General features: G+C 35.4%; 1 protein-coding gene across 1 annotated transcript in view; it reads left to right on the forward strand.

Annotated features, from left to right (window-relative positions):
- ppargc1b (peroxisome proliferator-activated receptor gamma, coactivator 1 beta) overlaps positions 1–20942 on the forward strand; it is a 58648-nt gene extending 37706 nt beyond the window's left edge. The window contains 10 exon segments of the mRNA XM_051128361.1: positions 3392–3514; positions 5442–5693; positions 5695–6367; positions 8551–8596; positions 9054–9118; positions 10854–11379; positions 14316–14391; positions 14530–14648; positions 14722–14852; positions 17260–20942. Of these exon segments, the coding sequence (XP_050984318.1) occupies positions 3392–3514; positions 5442–5693; positions 5695–6367; positions 8551–8596; positions 9054–9118; positions 10854–11379; positions 14316–14391; positions 14530–14648; positions 14722–14852; positions 17260–17351 (2103 nt within the window). The 3' untranslated portion in view covers positions 17352–20942.
- Positions 20943–20946: the final 4 nt, after the last annotated feature.

A 20946-nucleotide genomic window follows, 5' to 3' on the forward strand; every position in this document is an offset into this window, starting at 1 on the left:
TATTGAAATTGTACACTGAGGAATAATTTACATTTAAAATAGGGATGTAATGATTCGCTCAACCCACAATGTGAAACAATTTTAGACAAAATGAGATTTAAGACAAATTATAAATTAAAAGGTGTCCTTTTATTATTTCTCAGACAAAGTGCTTCACATTTCTTTGTGAATATTGACATGTCAAATAATAAAGCTAAATTGAAATTTTAAAAATCCTAGAGTCAAATAAATAAATAATACAAATAAATCTCTTCATACAAACAGTGTACAAAAGAAGCAGCATGAGCAGTTTTTGATTTAAATTTGAAAATTTAAATTCAAAATTTAAATTCAGAAACAAAAAAAGCAGACGGGCTAAATGAAAATTCCAATAATTCAAATTCTAATTATTCCAATTCAAATCATTCAAATTCAAATAAATAAAAACATTTCAAAAATCTTACCAACCTTTACTGAACTTTTGAACAGTAGTTCAAAAGAAGAATCCCATGGCATTTACCATCATGATAACATCCAAAAACATGGTAATACCATGGTACTTTTTTAAGGGAATGCTTATACAGATCTTTGATTCCTTCAGGTCACGAAATGGACTTCAACAGCAGCTCTCTTTGCTCCCTTTTCCCACCTTTTTTGTGAGAGCACTCAAGTCTCATCTCTTTCTTAAGACGCTACTTCCTGGAACAAGTCGTTGTGTTTGTTATCTGTCCCTCTCAGCTCACAAACCCCAGCAATTTAATCTGTGTACGTTGTGAAACCAGTTATAACAGTTATTACCCGTTGGACAGCTTTTCAGTTTTGCTTTCTTCTTTTCCCTCACTGCTTTTTCCTGAACAATTGGTTGGCATGGCCTGTATTATACTGTAGCTGCTCTTCCAGTTTGTCATGTGCGTTTTGTGCTTTTTACCATAGAGACTGGTAGTACTTACAGTAATGACTGTCTTACATTTCACTCGATACCTTTCACAATTCACATTGTTCTAGGATCGCATTGTGTGGCGCCGATGAAAGGCCACCATCTGATTACCGTGATAACCATTGCCTCAGAGATACCAAAAAAGGCGAACTTACAGGGTGTAGCACCAAATTATATAAGAGAAGTCTGAAGGAGGGACAAATTATTCTTAAATTGATGAAAATTATGTATACGCATCTCAGAATAAGACTAGTACTTTTATACTGCCACTCGGACTGAAAATACCAGTAATACAACCTGTAAACAGTTTGTAGTTGTCCCATAATAACTATCATTTACATTTAAGCAACATGGAGAAAGTTCTAAACAGAACAGAAGTGTTAATTATCAAAAGTAATACTTTGCAATAAGGTTTGATACATTCTTTACATACATTACATTCAGTAATGAATTAAGTATCATGAACTGACACTGAACAACTTTTTTTTAATTGTTTCAGTCATTGTTAATGTTAGTTCGTAATACATTTGTGACCCTGGAGCACAAAATCAGTTATAAGGGTCTTTTTTTATTTTTTTATATTGAGATTTATACGTCGACTGAAATTTGAATAAATAAGCTTTCCATTGATGTATGGTTTGTTAGGACAATATTTGGCCAAGATACAACTGTTTACAACTGTATATATCAAAATATTGAGAAAATCGTCTTTAAAGTTGACCAAATGAAGTTCTTAGCAATGCATATGACTAATCAGAAAATACGTTTTGATATATTTGTGGTAGAAAATTTACAATCTTAATGGAATATGATCTTTACGTAATATCCTAATAATTTTAGGCATAAAACGGAAAAAAATGTGAAAATTAATTTTCGACTAATTTTGGCTATTGCTACGAATATATCTGTGCTACTCAAGACAGGTTTTGTGGTTCAGGGTCACATTTATATTAATTTATACAACTTGAAATATTAAAAATGTATTTATACGCTATTGTTCTTTACAAAGTCTTTAAAAAGATTTCTGAAGCATCGTGTGACACTGAGAACTTATGATGCTGAAAATTTCGCTTTGCGTCTCAGGAATAAATTACATTTTAAACAATTATACATTATAATAGAAGACAGTGAAATTGTAAAAATATTTCACAATATTATTGCTTTTACTGTATTTTTATTCAAATAAATGCAGCTTTGGTGAGAGGCTTTTTTTTTTTCTTATCAATCTTATCAACTGCAGACTTTTTGAATGGTAGTGCACATAAAAAAAATTTACATTCATCAAGAATAGTAGATTCATTAGGAGTACCATTATGGCTATTACAAGTGATCTATTTCAGTAACTAATGTTAACAAACTGAACCTTATTATAAAGTATTAACACAACCAGTCTTAAGTAGCAAAAATACATTGTATGGGCCAAAATTATCGATTTTTCTTTTATGCAACTAAAATCATTAGGATATTAAATAAAGATCGTGTTCCATAAAGATATTTTGTACATTTTCTACTGTAAATATATCAAAATTTAATTTTTGATTAGTAATATGCATTGCTAAGAACTTTATTTGGACAACTTTAAAGGCGATTTTCACAATATTTTGATTTTTTTACACCCTCAGGTTCCAGATTTTCAAATTATTGTGTCTCAACCAAATATTGTCCTATCCTAACAAACCATACATCAATGGAAAGCTTGTTTATTTAGCTTTCAGGATGATTTATAAATCTCAGTTTCAAAAACTGACCCTTATGACTGATTTTGTGGTCCAGGGTCACATGTGGATAGTAAAGTTACCAACAGTTATTCAGTTTTTTCACAATCTTTCATTCTAGAAGAAGAAAAGCCGGAAAGTTACAAGTCCAGACAGGTGCATTTCTCTCTTAGATGATTCAGTAACAGTGGAATTGTTCCAGTGTAATTCAGCTTCCTCCTTGAGATTGCTTCCTCCTTGAGTCTCAGTGCAAGCGTTAAGTCCTGGTGTAAGAGCTGAGAGCCCCCTCTGCTGGCAATGGCCGCAGTTACACCTCAACCCCTAAATGAGGCCAGTCTGTGTGCAAAACAAGGGGTGCATTGAAGAACCAGGAACAGAGACAGCGGAGCACATGTTTTCATGGCATAGATGGCCAATGCATGCCAAAACGGTTTGGTACACAGAAGCTGAAACCCTCAGTCTCCTTCAGTTTCCTCAATGGACACTGGACAGACCTGCCAAGTTGGCACTTTAACAATCGCTTAAGGGATTCAGCAACACTGTGCTGCTTCTTACTTTGCTTTCTCTGGTTGCGCTGGTCATTGCATTTCTTGAATATCCAGTAACTTTAATGTCTCGTTCTTACAGTGGCTACAGCACAGAACTTGCTTTTGTTGATGTATTTGAGTGCAAAATGCAAACCTTGTTTGATTTTGTATGTAATTTTTAATGCACAGCGTGTCATCAAATTATAACCCCTCGCCTCGTATTCCCTCCACAGCTCAAAAAGCTCCTGTTGTCACCCCCTAATGTGCCTGCGGGCCTCGATTCGCACAAAGACGGCGGCGTGCATCGCCATAGCAGCAGGAGCCAACACGTCAAACCCGTGAGGCCCGTGCTAAAGGTGAGAGGAAGTTCTAGCAGTTTAAACTCAAAACATGTGACGAAAGAACGCAGAGACTTGGTGGATTTAACAACCTATGCCATTCACTACCCGTTTACGCCGTGGCGTATTCCCACCACAATGCTAATGCCTAATTAGCTTATGCCAGCCTTTAGAAACCACACAGAGGATTTGCGCTTCAAAGTTCCAAAGCCTGTGAAGCCTGCGGTTCTTCATTCACTCCCTGCGCTTTGGCACGCCGTGCCACGGCTAAGGCCGCTGTCGCATTAGAGTTGAGTGCAGCCATCTGTCATAGCAAAGCCACAGCCTCTACCCAGCCTAAAGGGCAATGTTCACTGGGTTTGAGATTACTTAAAAGAACACGCAGTAGTTCCTCAGATACCAAGAGAATATCTTGCAACTAACCTTGGCACATTTGTCACAGTAACCTTAGAGCGAAGTACGCTCTGAAATAGACTCCAGGGGGTTCAGCTGCCCCGCGTGCCTCGCGTGTTTGGTCATTTCATAAGGGTGTTACAAAAGATCGCTCGCTACATCCCAATGATGAATGCCACGAGCAAGTGCTTAACGTTGTAACCGTTTCGAAGGGGCTGTTTTTTATTTTTATTACTTCTGTCATTATAGTGCAGTGCTAAAACAGTTTTGACACATGCGGTTTATTAAAAAAAAAAAAAAAAAAAAAAAAATTGTTGTAAGGGTTAAAGTAAAATCTGATTAGATTTCTTTAAAAATATAATTGGAGATTATATATTGTTGTTAATAACTGAGTATGTAATATACACTGCTGTTCAAAAGGTGGGGATCAGTAAGATTATTTTTTTTTTTTTTAAGAAGTCCTTCGCTTGCATTTATTCGATCAAAAATCTGAAAAAAAACTGTAATATTGTGAAAGAATATTTCAATGTAAAATAACTGTTTTCTATGTGAATATCTTTTAAAATGTAATTTATTCCTGTGATGAAAAGCTGAATTTTCAGCATCATGGAGTAATGATGCTGACAATTCAGCTTTGCATTACAGTAATGAATTAAATTTTAATATATATTAAAATAGAAAACCATCATTTTAAACTGTAATAATATTTCACAATATTACAGTTTTTTCCCCTGTATTTTTGATCAAGTAAATACAGCGATGATGAGTATAAAAGTATTTTTTCAAATCTTACTAATCTCAAACTTTTAAACGGCAGTGTATACTACTACAATAAATTTTGAATATTAAAAATAAATATAAAAATTATGTATATATGCATATTATTTATACACTACTGTTCAAAAGCTTTTATTTTTGTGTGTGTGTGGTTTTAAAAGAAGTCTTACATCCTCAAAAATTATTTGATTAAGAACAATAATATTCTAAAAAATTAATGCGACTTAAAATATGCTTTCTGATATCATATATTTTAAAATGTGATTTATTCCTGTGATCAAAGCTGAATTTTCAGCATCATTACTCCAGTCACATGACCCTTCAGAAATCATTCTGATTGGCTGGTCAAGAAACATTTCCGATTATCGTCAATATTGAAAACAGTTGTGCTGCTTCATATACTTGAACAGAAAGTGCATTTATTTAAAATATAAATCTTTTGTGACATTATAAATGTCTTAGGTGTCACTTTTGATCAATTTAATATATCCTCGGTGAATAAAAATATTAATCTTCCTGACCCCAAACATTTTACAAATTATTACTTTATTGAAGAATATTGTCTTTTACAATATTGCTGTTGACAGCTTTTTCATAAAAGCTGTAATTCACTCAAGGTTGTGCGTAAGAGCGATTTTAGTGCTCTGCTTCACGCTGCGTATCTCAAGCATAATAAAATCAAGTAATGAACAGCCTCTTGAGCCTTATTGCTTTATTACATTTCAGTTGCATTTAATATCAAAAGATTAAATGAAACGTCCTCCTCCCTCCGCAGAAGGACAAATCAAGCACACAGGAGCGTAAGCCACGGCCAGTGAGGCCCTCCGGCCGTCTTTGCACTGAACTCCACCGCCACCTCACCACCGCGCAGGAGGCCGAAGACGCGCCCTCCGCCGACACCGAGGAAGAGGAGGAAGAGGAAGACGAAGAGGACAGTGACTCGGAGGAGGAAGAGGAGGAGTCGTCCGGCAGCGAGGGCGAGAGCATGGTGTGCGTCGAGCCGGCGAAGCCTCAGTTCTCCTCCGAAAAAAGAACTGCACTCAGTAGTGGAGCTCATCAAATACATGCACACGTACTGCCTGCCCATTCGCAAACAGGCCAGCTGGGATCGCAAAGAGCGCGAGGCTTCTGCGCGTAAGGCCAAGCCCGAGAGCTCACAGGTCCTTCGCAACCTTCCTGTGAACTCTCAGAAAGCGGCTCCCCAGACCAGCAAGCCAAGGGTTCCTTTCACTCGCCGCAGGGAAATCAAAGCCCACTCCCTGCTGAAGGAGCTGCTAGAGGCCGTCAGCTCGTTTGACGTAAGCAAGCCTTACAGAATGCACAGCCCTCCTTATATCCACTGCAGAGGGGCTGTGACTCGGCTCGCCGCTGACCTTTCTTCCTCCTCCCCTGCGCGTCAGCCCAAAGTTGAACTTAAAGACTCAGACTGCGAGAGCTCGCAGAAGGCCGCGAAGCGCCCCAAGAGCCCCGAGCCGGAGGAAGGCTCCTTTTCTGTCAGGCGTTCTCGCCGGCTGGCCTCCTTCCCCAGCCGATTCGCTAAGAAAGTGCGTGTGAACTGTGGCCGCTCGGAACCCAGCGCTGGGCAATCGAACGAAGAGGAGAATGCGGTCAAACATCCTCCCACTGAGCCTCCTTCTGACAGTAGCCAGAAGAGCAGCTCCCACAAGGCGTCTGAAGCCCAAAACCCATGCTGCAGTGATGGTAAGACATTAGTCACCTGAATGACACTACAGGGAAAAATACTGCAAGTACACTCCTTAAAGCACATTCCTGGAGGCCCCACAACACATTTTGCATCTGTTTTTTTGTCTGACACACCCATTTCAGGTCTTGGGGTCTTTGCTAATGAGCTGATGATCTGAATCAGGTGTGTTTGATTTAACCAGACATTGAAAACATGCAGTGTTGGGGGGCCTCCAGGAACGTGGTTGGGAACCACTGCTTTAAAAGTATAGGTTCACATGACAATGACACTCCCAAAAAAAAAAATCATGATGAGTAATTCATGAGACATGGTTTAGTAATTCATGAGTCATGGTGTATTTGGTCTCTGGGTTCAAATGTAATTAAATATCAGGTTAGATTTATATTAAAGATGTCAAAATTAACAGATTAATTGTGCAAATATTATTATTCATTTATTTTATTTTTTTCAGTTTAACATGCAGCATTCGTTTTTTTCCTGGCATCCTTTTGGCTAGCGTTGAAGTAGACTGTAGGCACTGATAAATGCATTTAATACAGATATCAGTAGCAGTATTGGTATCAGTGATACTAATAATAGGCTACTTAGTAAAAAGATGCCATTAAACAAATTTAAAATATACCATCTTTATGTTGTTTCTACATTAATTTGGAGATATGATGTAAAATTATAAACAATATAAATGATGTCAATATTATATTAATCACAAGTAATTATAGAAAAATATGCAGTTTGTTTATTTTTAAATTGATTGATAGCACAAATGTATATAAAATATGAATTTGATATTTGTGTCTAGAGATTGATATATGAAAAATAATTAAATATGAATGAATTTTAAAATATAACTATTTAGAAAATGTCTGTTGACAATGTCAGTGCAAACACAGGAACTTATATCTTGTGACAGCAAAATAGCATTACATTACATGAATTAAATAATAAAAAAATAATTATAATTAATCTCTTCATCTCTCCTTAAAAAACTTTTTTGTTTTTTTTTGTTTTTTTTTTAGATAAACATTATACACATACATGCATCAAATATATAATTGTGTATAATTTATACAATTTGCGCTTTAAATTTATATTTTAAAAAGTTTGGGATCAGTAAGATTTTTTATGTTTTTTAAAGAATTCTCTTACACATGAAAGCTGCATTTGTCTGATCAAAACTAAAAAAAAATGAAAACTAGAAAAAAATGGTAATATTGTGAAATATTATTGCAGTTTAAAATTAAGCTGTTCTGTTTTAATATATATAAAAAACATAAAAATGTCAAAATAAAAATTAAATTTTATTTGTGTTATGCAAAGCTGAATCCTTCAGAAATCATTCTAATATGCTGATGTATTACTTCTATTATCAATCTTGAAAACAGTTGTGCTGCTTAATATTTTTTGGAACCTTTGATTCTTTTTTCAGGATTCTTTATTGAATAAAAGGTTAAAAAGAATATTCAATATATAAATCTTGTCCAACAATATATGTTTTTGCTCTCACTTTTTATCAGTTTAACACATCCTTGCTGAATAAAAGCATTAATTTCTTTCAAAAAAAGAAAGAATAAAAACTTACTGACCGCAAACTTCCATTTAACTTTTTATTTTGTTAAAGATTCCTGAAAAAAGTATCATAGGTTCCAAAAGCAATATTAAGGAGCTTAACTATTTTCAACATTGATAATAAATCCGCATATTAGAACGATTTCTGGAATAATGATGCTGAAAATTCAGCTTTGCATCCCAGGAATAAATTACATCTCAAAATATATTCACATAGAGAACAGTTTGTTTTACAATGAAATAATATTTCACAATATTAATTTTTTTTTTTTCGGAAATTGTTTCGGTCAAATAAATGCAGCCTTGATGAGCCTAAGAAACTTTAAAAAACAAAAAATCTTATTGATCCCAAACTTTTGAGTGACAGTGTATGTATGTTTATATATATATATATATATATATATATATTTGTATTTGTCAGTTGATTTTATCTTTTTTAAGAACTTTTTTGTTCGATTATTTCTTTGAAAAACCATTTAGTGATGCTTTTAAGAACCCAGAAACCAAACAACCTATAATGTACCATTAAGCATGTTTTTAATATTCAGAGAGCCATTTTATGAACTCGCTGTGTGTGCTGTTGAAATCTCTAACAGTGTTGTTCTGATTACAGAGAAGCGTTCCTGCCTCTGTCTGCCACTGGCGTCCAAATCCAACGGGTGTGTGTTCCATTCATATCTAATCTATTCTTGAGCCCTGGAACGCTTCCAGGCCAACAGTTTTAAGACCATCACTGGACTTTGTCCATCTACAAAATTGCCCTAGAGGAGGCTTGTAAAGTTGCTGTTTTTACATAACAAAACAGTCAGTCTCTCACAGTAAAACTTTTCCATAAATAGCCCTGAGGTTCTTCCACCAATTACAGTCATTTGTTGTTCCCAGCATGTACATAGCTCAGACGTAGTGCGACTTAAACTGCCGAGATCAATCAAACCCTGCTCCAAATGTCATTAGAAGACAAATATAAACCTCTAAAACAGTTAATCTGATGCATTGTGTTGAGGCTGTATCCTTTCCTCTCTCTCTCTCTCTCTCTCTCTCTCTCTCTCTTTCTCTTTCTGTAAGAGTTGAACAGAGTTTAATAGATGCAATGTCTTTCTGTATTTTCCTGATCAGAGACGCGCAGTATGCCAACAAACCCTTTGAGCAGACTCTCTCTGTGGAGCTGTGTGGCACAGCAGGTAATATTACGCACTCAGCGAGGGGTATTTTTATAAGTGTGCCGTTTTTGGCATTGTGTGAGCTGTTAGCACTTGATTCACCTCATATGTTCTCACACATGCTAGTAGCTTGCCAGTTGCACAGGATTTAAAATGTAGCTATTGACGTGTCTACATTAGGCTAGTGAATGTCTAAATGAACTGAATGGTAAAGGACTTTTTGTTATTACTGATATTAATGCTACTATTGAAAAGCTTGGGGTCAGTAAGATTTTTAAATGTTTTTGAAAGAAGACTTTTATGCTCATCAAGGCTGCATTTATTTGATAAAATACAATAAAAATCTGTAATATTGTGAAATAGTATTACACTTCAAAATAACTGTTTTCTGTTTGAGTATATTATAAAATATAATTTATTTCTGTGATGCAAAGCTGAATTTTCAGCATTATTACTTCATTCTTTACTGTCACATAATCCTTCAGAAATAATTCTAATATTCTGATATTATCAATGCTGAAAACATTTGTGCTGCATAATATTTTTTGTGGAAAACAAAGTTATTTTTTAGGATAAATAGAAGGTTCAAAAGAACAGCATTTATTTAAAACAAATTTTTTTTTAATTCGATTCTGCTCACCAAGCATGTATTTATTTGATCCAAAGTACATTTTTACTATTTAAAACAACTGCTTTCTATTTGAATATATTTTAAAATGTAATTTATTCCTGTGATCAAAGCTACATTTTCAGCATCATTACTCCAGTCTTCAGTGTCACATGTCACACTTCAGAAATCATTCTAATATGCTAATTTGCTGTTCAAGAAGCATTTTTTATTATTATTATTATAGCATTTATCTGAAATAAAAAGCTTTTGTAACATCATACAATAAACCATTCAAAAGCAGTCGGTGTATATATATATATATATATATATATATATATATTTTATTTTATTTTATTTTTATTTTATTTATTTTTTTTTGAGAAAGAAATTATAGAAATTTATACTTTTATTTAGCAAGGATGCTTTAAATTGATCAAAAGTGATGATAAAGACATTTATAATGTTACAAACGTTTTCTATTTCAGATAAATGCTGTTCTTCTGAACTTTCTATTCATCAAAGAAACCTGAAAAAATTCTACTCAGCTGTCTTCAACAAAATAATAATAATACATGTTTGAGCAGCAAATCTGAATATTAGAATGATTTTTAAAGGATCATGTGACGGATGCTAAAAATTCAGCATTGAAATCACAGGAATAAATTGCATTTAAAATATATTCAAATAAAAAAACAGTTATTTTAAATCCATAAAAATGTCAAAATTTTACAGTTTTTGCTGTACTATGAATCAAATAAATGCAAGCTTTGTGAGCAGAAAAGACTTCTTTAAAAACATTAGAAAATCTTGACTGGTCGTGTATACTGACTGCAACATTTTGAACAGTAAAATGTACATATGCAAGATTTCTGAATTTTAATGCTTTGTTTTAGAGGCTTTGTGTGAGCAATAGCACTGGAGATAATTGCCTTAGCAACCACCACTAATAATAACTGATTCAAGTTAATCTTTCATTATTATATATTACACATCCTTAATATTATCTATGACTCCTTTTGTAAGCGTCATTAATTATGTTCATTTTCTGCCTGTTGTGCGCTGCGACTAATAACAGACTGTTTGGTGATATTCTAGTGGTGGTGCTCCTGCGCGTGTCGAAGTGATTAATGAGTGTGTGTTTTCCAGGCCTCACTCCCCCCACCACACCCCCCCACAAACCAGTGGAGGACGAGCTCTTCAAACCAGACGGAAAAGCTGAGCTCACCACCAAGAGCTCGTGTCTGGCGCGGGCACACATACGCAAGCTCCCAGAGCAAACAGAACTGTACGCCCAGCTGCGCCGGATGGGCCAAACGGGCGACATGGACTCTAAGAGCGGGACGCAACGTGCGTACGGGGACCACGATTACTGCCTGTTGGGTCTGGGAGAGAGTTGCAAGACGGTGGCGGCGGCACTCGGCTCTCAGTGCCGTGTGGAGGTGCATGAGGAAGAGGAGGTGGCTGTGAAGAATGGGGAGATGGAGGGACAGGAGGAGAGGCTCCTAATGAATTGCCAGCAAAGGACTGAGGCTGATTTGCCCGTGGCCTTGTCCACACCCAGTCCAGAGCAAACCGGTCAACCCTCACCTGTCCGTTCTCCAACCCCAGAGCTGGACGCCCAGTCCCCGGTTTCCTGTTCACCCCCTTCCCCCGGCTGCAAACTCCCCTTCAGGTACTGAATTTGAACTTTTGACTTTGAAAAGTGCAATAGAATGGCACTTAAAGGGATAGTTCACCCAAAAAATGAAATTTTCCCCATGATTTACTCATCCTCAAGCCATCCTAAGTGTATATTACTTTCTTCTTTCAGACGAATACGATCTGTGTTATATTAAAAAAATGTCCTGGCTCTTACAAGCTTTATAATGGCAGCGAATGGGTGTTGAGATTTTGAAGTCCAATAAAGTGCATCCATCCATCATTAAAAGTGCTCCACATGGCTCCGATGGGTTAACAAAGGCCTTCTGAAGCAGATCAATGCGTTTGTGTAAGAAAAATATTTATATTTAAAACTTTATTAATCATAAACTCTAGATTTCACTAATTGTCGTACACGTATTCACAAAAGAGTGGCATTTCACCAGATGACACAGGACATAGGCAAGCACAGTGATGAAAGTGGAAGTGACAAACACAAAACTCCAGTCTCAAATTAAAAGTGCAAAATGAGGATTTGCGAAGAATAATGTTGGAGGATTTTGATATAATCCAAAAGGAGACTGGTTTTTCTTTGCGTTAAACAAAACTTGGTTCTCGCAAGACTAAAGTATTCTCACCGGAGCTTATTGATTCACTTCAGAAGTCCTTTATTAACCTCCCAAAGCTGTTTAGAGCACTTTTTATGCTTTTTATGCTTTAAAGCTTGGAAGAACCAGGAGAGTTTTTAGTATAACTCTGACTGCGTTTGTCTGAAAGAAGAAAGTCATATATCTAGAATAACTTGAGGGTGTGTAATTCATGGGGTCATTTTCATTTTTTGGGTGAGCTATTCTTTTAAAGTCCCTTTGAAGCCCAAATGTGTGTGTATGATGTTGAGGGCTGCCCCCTGAACAGATGACTAAACATTAGTCGACGAGAAGAGGCCTAGTCAACCAAAATTGTGTTAGTCGGTTAGTCGCAAAAAAAAAAAACTGTTTGTGGCATGTTTTTTTTTTATTTTTTAGCAAACAGCATAAACAACTTATAATACACCGCATTTTTGCTCATAAGAGTCATCATTCAAAACTGTGAAAGGTCTACTTTTATTAGTGTACACTCACAATATCAACAAAATGTTGTGCTTTTGTAAGATAAAGAAAACAAACAGGATGCGCTTTCTTGCCGTCTTGGTCTCTGTGCATTGGAGTGCGGCGCAAAACTAAAGCACGGTGAAACTCTATAGGCTATCTGCCTCACAGATGTCATAAATCTATTTATAGAAAGCTTAACATGTCTAATTTTAAACAAACCAATTCAAATCAAAAACAAAAACTTCTGTAATTCTTTAATCTGATTCTCTCTGTACTGCAGAGATGGTGAGTCAGCATCATCAAATTCATCTTTGCTGTCAACACACTGACTCAGAAATCACTAGTTTATTAATAAATAATTCCAATATCTCCTCTCTATATCAACATCATGTGGGAACAAGCATCCAAAATGGCAACGGCTTCAGCAGTTATCTTATAATGTATCTGTTTAATAGTTCCTTTAGTTGACTATTGTTAATGACTTAATATTGCAAGGATGATATCAACAAATGACACACAGTACAGTCTGATGAAGCTAGTACAGAGTTGGATAACTGATAATGTCCTGCTAAATGAATTTTAATTTTATTAATAAGTCATTTGCAATGACTGTTATTTATTCAGCCTTTTCACACAAAATAACAAAAACTATAGTTTTAATAATCACTCTAATTCTTGTTAGAACAGGGAAAACTATAACTATAACAAAACAAAAGAACAATATCATTGAAATCATTTTCAGAATAATTTTTTTCCAGCTGATGAATGATAAAACATTGTCAGAATCCACTTGAGTTCAAAGACTTAAAACAGCAGAAAACAATTATTGTCTGTTGGTGTGGAGGCTAATATAGTTCTTTTAATATAGTTACCTGTGAACAGGGCTTTTCTGGTGTTGTGTTTGTGCATTTATTTTTCATATAAATGTTAATAGTGTTGCCACAGAAATGCATAATTCTGAGTCTGAGGTTGTGAAAAGGGTCCTTGGTTACCATCTAGTAATTACGGTAATTACAACATGGTGTGAACGCAGCGTGAGTTAAAGGTCCTATATTACATCAATAATAAAGTCTATCAAAGAGCAAAAAACTCATTTTGAAATTCGCTTGCTGTGCATCTAAACAAAAGGACTGCACGCCGAGATACTTGTAATCTTTGTTTATTCTTATAAAGTGTAAAAAAGTGCTTATTGCATATTAAAATCAACAAACGTTTTGGTCACGCAGGACCTTCCTCAGTGTTCACATACTATTGAAACAGTTCACTTTTTCTGTTCTTCACTTTTCAACATGTGTATATAATCAATTCAACTAATTAATCAATCAGTGACAGACCATTTACTTCATTAGCAAGACAAAAATACAGTAAGAAAATAATTTTTGCAGTGCACAGATGCTTTAGCAATAACATCATTTATCCTTTGCTAAGGGACTATTTGACAGTCAAACAGCTGTTAAGCTAACATTAACATTGCCATATTTTTTTAATATCATTTGACTGTCAGGGAATGAAACACCTCTATGTTTGGAAATCCTAGATATCAGGGATCTCTTACAATGATTTACCATGGTTTTACTACAGTAAAAGTGGTTTTTGGTGTATTATGATACACAGTTTTGCTACAAAAAACATATTTAAATTATGATTAGTGTAGAAAAACCATGCTCAATTTTTAACTATAGTAACCATGTTTTTGCTTTTATTTGTAGTAAAACCATGGCTAATTTTCATAAGAGGAGGAATATCCTACATCCTGTCTAAAATGAGTGAAATGCAGCACAAATCCCAGTGCTGCTCTGCTATTAGCAGTATGCTAACTTCTTACTTTTTCCATCTATTAGGCATTTCCAATAACTCAGCCCTGTTATTTTTCTTTCAGCGATGAGAGCTCAGAGACATGCCACGGAGCGGCTGAAAAAAGGAGCAAGACAAAGTGTGGACAAGAGAATGATGTGGTAGGTTGTGTTTCCAACCCGATTTTATTAGTCGCAGCACTAACCTTATTATGAAAGCCAGAGATGCGTCTAATGTCTAAGTCGTTTTCTTTTAAGTGCAGCTGAGCGTATTTGTTCTAATCCGCTGTGCGTTTGCAGAACAAGTGCCAAGTGATCTACATTCACAACCTTCCGAGCAGCGTCACTCAGTCCATGCTGCGTAAGCGCTTCGAGGCCTTCGGCCGTCCGGAGGATTGTAAAGTGGTCATCAAAAACGAGTGAGTTCCATTTCCATTTACTTCCCTGACCTTATCGAGTGAATGGAGTGCTGATGTTTGTCTGTTTGTGTAGGGAGCGTTGTGGGGTGATCACACTGAGACCCGCTCAGAATGCCCAGACCTCACGGCACAGGTGGGACTCGCTCGGTCCGAGCGGAGGGAGCGGGAGCCGGCGGTTCGGCAGGAAGCGTTACATTGATCTGGGTACGTGAACGCAGAGCTTCCTGTGTCTTTGATGTCGGCTGTGCATCAGACGTCTGCTGCTCTGTTCTGAGTCAGATGAAGTCAGAGGAAGGTGTCTTCTCATTTCTAAGCTAATAAACGGCCTAATTCAACTTCATTTGCATTTAAATGGAAAAAAAGACTTTTTGATTCTTGGTTGACCCACTTGAAAAAGCAGGGTGCAGTTTTAATTATAGTCAGGCCGGTGCGCCGCAGTGCCTGCTATTACATCAAGTCCAGGGACTAAATAATGTGTGAAGTCAGTTCCAGACGATGATAATGAAAAAGCATTTTTAAATCCGACTCATTGTCTAATTCGGTGTGCTGAATCAGGTTACATCTGGTCTATGTCAAAGTTTGGTTAAAAACTGCTGTCAACAAATGTGTTGTAAATGACTGATGCTGGTTTTTCTTCCCGTCACAATTCAAAATTTGTTTAGCAAGTAAACAAAAATATTAAAATCAATTCAGATTTCAAAGAAATGCACAGGTTCATTATGCAGATTAGTAACATGACATGCATAGACTGAATAGGAAAACCAAGATTTGTTGAAGTGAATTGAGTAAATGCATAAACAACAGCACAAGTGTGATATACCTCCTAAAATATACAAGGCCAGGTGTTGTATAAGTAATTGCCATATTGTCAAGCAGTGGTGTAACCGTTAACTAAAATGAATAAATATAATTTACGGTGAATTAAATAAAGCTGAAATAAAAGAAAATATAAATATTAGATGAAAACAAAATAAAAAAAATTACAAAATAAAAAATAAATAAAAATGACAACCAGACAACTTGTTAATAAAATTAGAATTAAAATGAAAACTGAAAACAATAAAAGCTACAAAATATATATTTACTAAATAATACTAAAATAACATGTATCAAGTGGCAGGTAATATGCACCATGATATTATAAGCTCTTTTCTGTTACTTTTTGTATTCTATATAATATAATATAATATAATACAGAATGTACATGTAGAATTAATTTAATTTGGTGAGATTCATTTAGAGAGATGTGCAGAAAATTCTATTATAAAATTATGAATTTTATCAAAAAAAAAAAGTAACATCTTGCTGCTAAGCGTGATTATAGTGTTTTTTGTATTTTACTACTTGTATAATATAATATATAAAATATAATAATATGGAATGTACAGGTTTAATTTAATGTGAGGTTTAATTTACAGAGAGATGTGCACAAAATTATATTGTTATTGTTACAAATTTTATAAAATGACAGAAGCATCTTGATAAGCACGATTATAGCACTTTTTGTATTTATTTCTTACTTGTATAATACAATATATATAATACAATACATAATACAGAATGTTACATGTAGAATTAATAATTTAGTGAGATTAATTTAGAGAGATGTGCACAAAATGATATTATAAAATTACAAATTGTATAAAATAACAGATTTTTTGTCAGCATCTTACTAAGTACGATTATAGTACTTTATTACTTGTATAATATAATATATAAAAAATATAATATATTACTATAGAATGCACATGTAGAATAACTAATAATTTAGTGAGATTTAGTGAGATGTGCATAAAATTATATTATAATTAAATTGCACATTTTATAAAATTGTTATAAAATTACAGATTTTTTTTTCAGCATCTCACTAAGCACGATTATAGTACTTTTGATATTTTATTACTTGTATAATTTAATATATAAAATATAATATATAACAATACAGAATATTATATGTAGAATTAATTTAATAATTTAGTGAGATTAATTTAGAGAGATGTGCACAGAATTATATTAGAAAATTACAAATTTTATAAAATAACAGATTTTTTCCAGCATTTTACTAAGCACGATTATAGTAATTTATTACTTGCAGTTTATTACTTGTATAATATAATATACAAAAATATAATTATACAATGCACATGTAGAATTAATTTAATAACTTAGTAAGATGTGCATAAAATTATATTATTTTAAAATTACAAAAAATAACTAAAATTATAAAAAAAGTCCATCAATATTCCCTACATGTTTTGTTGTTGTTGCAGGAAATATTTTTAACCATATATAATTTTTTCTTCTTTTTTTTTCTCAGCATCTCGCTAAGCACAATTATAGTACTATATGTATTTTATTATTTATATAATATATAAAATATGATATATAACTATAGAATGTACCAGTAGAATTAATTTAATAATTTAGTGAAATTAGAAAGGTGTGCACAAAATTATATTATTATAAAAATATAACATTTTAAAATATAGGTAAATATATATCCATTAATAGTCCTTATATCATGGTTACGTAAAACGTCTATAATTTTTAAATTGCTTTTAGCAGATGACTTTAGTGCATCAGACTAACCGTGATTGTTTTTCCTGTTCAGATGAGGCGGGTCCCGGTCCGGTGAAGAGCAAGTACGATGCACTGGACTTTGACGCTCTGCTGAAAGAGGCCCAGAGGAGCCTGCATCGCTGACACGCCTTACCACGCCTCCAGCGTCACGCCCTGTCCGAGACTCGCCTCAGCACCTCAACCAAGGCACTTCTTCATGTTTACATTTTGAACATTGGAATTTAAAAAAAATAGACCTTGTCACTTCTAACTGAGGATCGGAGAACACTGGGGCGGGAGGATTACAAAGGAACAGAATCAGCTCTGAGACACCGGACACAAGTGCTGCTTCTCGTGTGTGTGTGTTTGATGCCATTCGTGACGTCGCGAGCGGCTCGGGCTTCGTAGCAAACCGCACTCTTTTCCATCGGTTGTTGTGACGTGCGTGTGCTTTTTGTTTGTTTTTTATTTTTAATTTGTACCCCTTTGTCACTCTTCATAGACCTGCAAGGTGCTTTCACCATTTTGTCGTACAAATATATAAACAATAACAGCTTTGTATTAGCGAAAACTTTGTGGATGTTGTGTGTGTGTGGATTAAAAAGTGGATTTAAAAAAACGACAAACAAAAAAATCCTACAAGGTAGAGTTTACAAATCAATAAGTCGAGAAAAAAGTAGTCTTTTTGTAATTTTAGTGCTTCCTTGATTTCATCTATGCACTCAAACGAGGTAGTGCTTCTTTGGTCCGGCCTCCGCCCTCCTCTGGACGGGGCTTTCGCTGCTTTCGCAGAGTCCGAACCTGACTGTACGTTTTATTTGACGTTGAAATACTCCTGTCCCAGCCAAAACTATTCAAGTGTATCAAAACAACAGCCTGAAACAGCCAATGGTGCGAGTTCAGGGGCGGGGCTTTCAGTTTGGCTGACCAATTAGAAACCAGTTTGAAAATGCAACCCGATCCGTTTTAGAATCCCACATATTTCGAGAATGTACTGATCACTCATCAATTCGAAAGTACAGTTAAAGGAGAAGTCCACTTTCAGAACAAAAATGTACAGATAATGTACTCACCCCCTTGTCATCCAAGATGTTCATGTCTTTCTTTCCTTAGTTGTAAAGAAATAGTTTTTTGAGGAAAACATTTCAGCATATAGTGAACTTCTATGGTGCCCCGAGTTTGAACTTCCAAAATGCATTTTAAATGCGGCTTCAAAAGATCCCAAATGTGGTTGTAAACAATCCCAGCCGAGATCAAGCAAGATCGGTTATTTTCATAAAAACAATACAATTTATATACATATATATATATATATATATATATATATATAAACGTGTACTAGTGTACTTTTTAACGTCAAAACGCTCGTCTTGTCTTGCTGTGCCTGAGCTCTGTTTTTTTCCGGTTCATGACAGTGTATGTCGAAAAACTCCCATTTCTTATTCTTCCTGAGCTTCAAAATCACCCTACATTGCTGTTTTGCCTTTTTTGTTAAGGGTGCTTGATCTTCTTTGCATGTTCACTTTGCAAAGACTGAGTTGGTACTTCTGCAGCGACGTAGGATGATTTTTGAAACTTTTTTGCGGCTGAGGGAGAACATACGATCAGAGTTTTTTGACATACCCTAACGGTCTTGAACCAGAATACACAGAGTTCAGAGCAAGACAAGACGAGCGTTTGAGATTAAAAAGTATTTAAATTGTATTTTTTAATGAAAATAACTTCCTCGGCTGTGATTGTTTAAAGCCCTTTGAAGCCGCATTTAAACTGCATTTTGGAAGCTCAAACTCGGGGCACCGTAGCAGTCAATTATACGGAGAAAAATGCTGAAATGTTTTCCTCAAAAAACAATTTCCTTACGACTGAAGAAAAAAAGACGCAAACATCAATAATTTACATCATTATCTGTAAATTATTGTTGTTCTCCTCTAAGCGTTTGGACTCTTCCAGCAGCACAGCCCTGCCAGACGTCCAGGCGGTTGGCGCATTGGAGCGCTGCTGGTTTAGAGAAGGGTGGCGGTAAACAAGAGGAAGATCTTTCCAGAGCTCAATCTCATTAGAGATACGGTGGTATCTCTGCTTTGTTTACATGTCACTCTCTCATCCTCTTTCTCTCTATAAGCTCAAACACTCTTTTTTTACTCTCTCCTTTCCGACAGGGGAAGATCTGCGGGTTTTTTCTAGCTCTTACCTTGTGGCTACTTTGTCCTTCGTGTGTGTTTTTTGAAGTCTAAACGTGTACCAGTGTATAACTGCGTGTCGTCCGTGTCTTTTACGGGATCTGGGGGCTGCTCGGTCCCTTATTATATGCCGGGACCCGTTGCTTTTATTCTGCGGGGGTCTCCTCCAACCTTTGGCCTGTGGATCTAGTGCAGTTGCGAGCGAGTGCGCGTGTGTATGTGCTGGTTTAGGGAGAGCCGGCGGCCTCTCTCTTCACTCCCCTTTATCCAGAAACACACCCCGAACCTGAATGTTTACATGACTGAATTCTCTTTCGACTTTTACTAGAGCGCACACTAAGTACAGAACGCCTTATTCAGTGTTTAAGTACCCTATCAGGACGTGCCTTTCGGCTTTCCCTTTTACGGTACTGAGCTGTTACTTTGGACACGGCCTCTGAATACAACAGCCGCTTTTGACCAATTCGCCCTAGAAGATCTTCAACTGAATGAGTGTTCGTGCTTAGTATGTATACTACTAAATAAGCGAGAGATGTGCTGGTTTACATGATTATATATATAAATATATATATATATACATATATATGGAGAAGTATATAATGTGTATATAGCACTGTGTCTTGTGTAAACATGAGATGTGTGGTTATGTGCTGTACAGCGACGTGGTTTTAAAGGGTGGCTCTGATTGGTTGTTGGTGAACCTGAAGATGCAAGCAATACAGGGAGATCCAGAAGGGAATTTTCATTGATTATGGCTTCATAAGTCAACCACAGTTGTATAAAGTGTCCCTTTAGAAATGGTTCTTTTTATATGTTTTTCTTTTTTATGCAATTGAGATGCAATACCGCTAGGAGAGCCTTCCTCGTAACGGAAGGGTTTATTGAAGAGATTGGTTGTTTTAAGGATAATCGAATCCTGTACTGTACGTCGCAGACGGCTCGGATCGTTCGGAAAGAAGGTTTGGCCGAGAGGGATTTTTTTATTAGGAAACGACACAAACAGCCCAATCTCACAGGGAGAGCCTTAAACCTTAGGGGAAAACAAAGCTATCAGTCCTGTCTGATCTCCTTTACAATCCAATGTGTTTTCTTTACTGAACTACGTAAACTTTTTCAATACAGCCATATTATAAAAGGTATATACATATATATGATTCTATATATACATATATATATTTGTGTGTTTGTGTAGATAAATATATAGATGATATAATTTGTTATAGACCATTTTATTCAGTGTTTCAGAACACTTCAATACATTTCAACACTGTCAATCTAGAATGTACAGATCCAAATTAAAAACATAAAAAATAAAAAAGGTAAAAAAAAAAAAAAAAAAAAAACTTCCAAAGGGAACCTTCTTCAATGCAATACATTTTTCCAGCCCTCATTTTAGCAATCGCTAGACAAGTTGACCAAAAAGTACATTTGATGTTTGGATACGGGAGAAGTGCGGTATCGCATCAAATCCATTTCAAGAATGTCATGATCGTTGGCTTGGCCCTGCGTGTGTGTATGCGAGTGTGCGTGTGATTTCGTCCTGTTTTTTTTTTTTCCTA

The sequence above is a fragment of the Labeo rohita genome, chromosome 14, assembly GCF_022985175.1.
Source record: "Labeo rohita strain BAU-BD-2019 chromosome 14, IGBB_LRoh.1.0, whole genome shotgun sequence".
Lineage (NCBI taxonomy): Eukaryota > Metazoa > Chordata > Actinopteri > Cypriniformes > Cyprinidae > Labeo > Labeo rohita.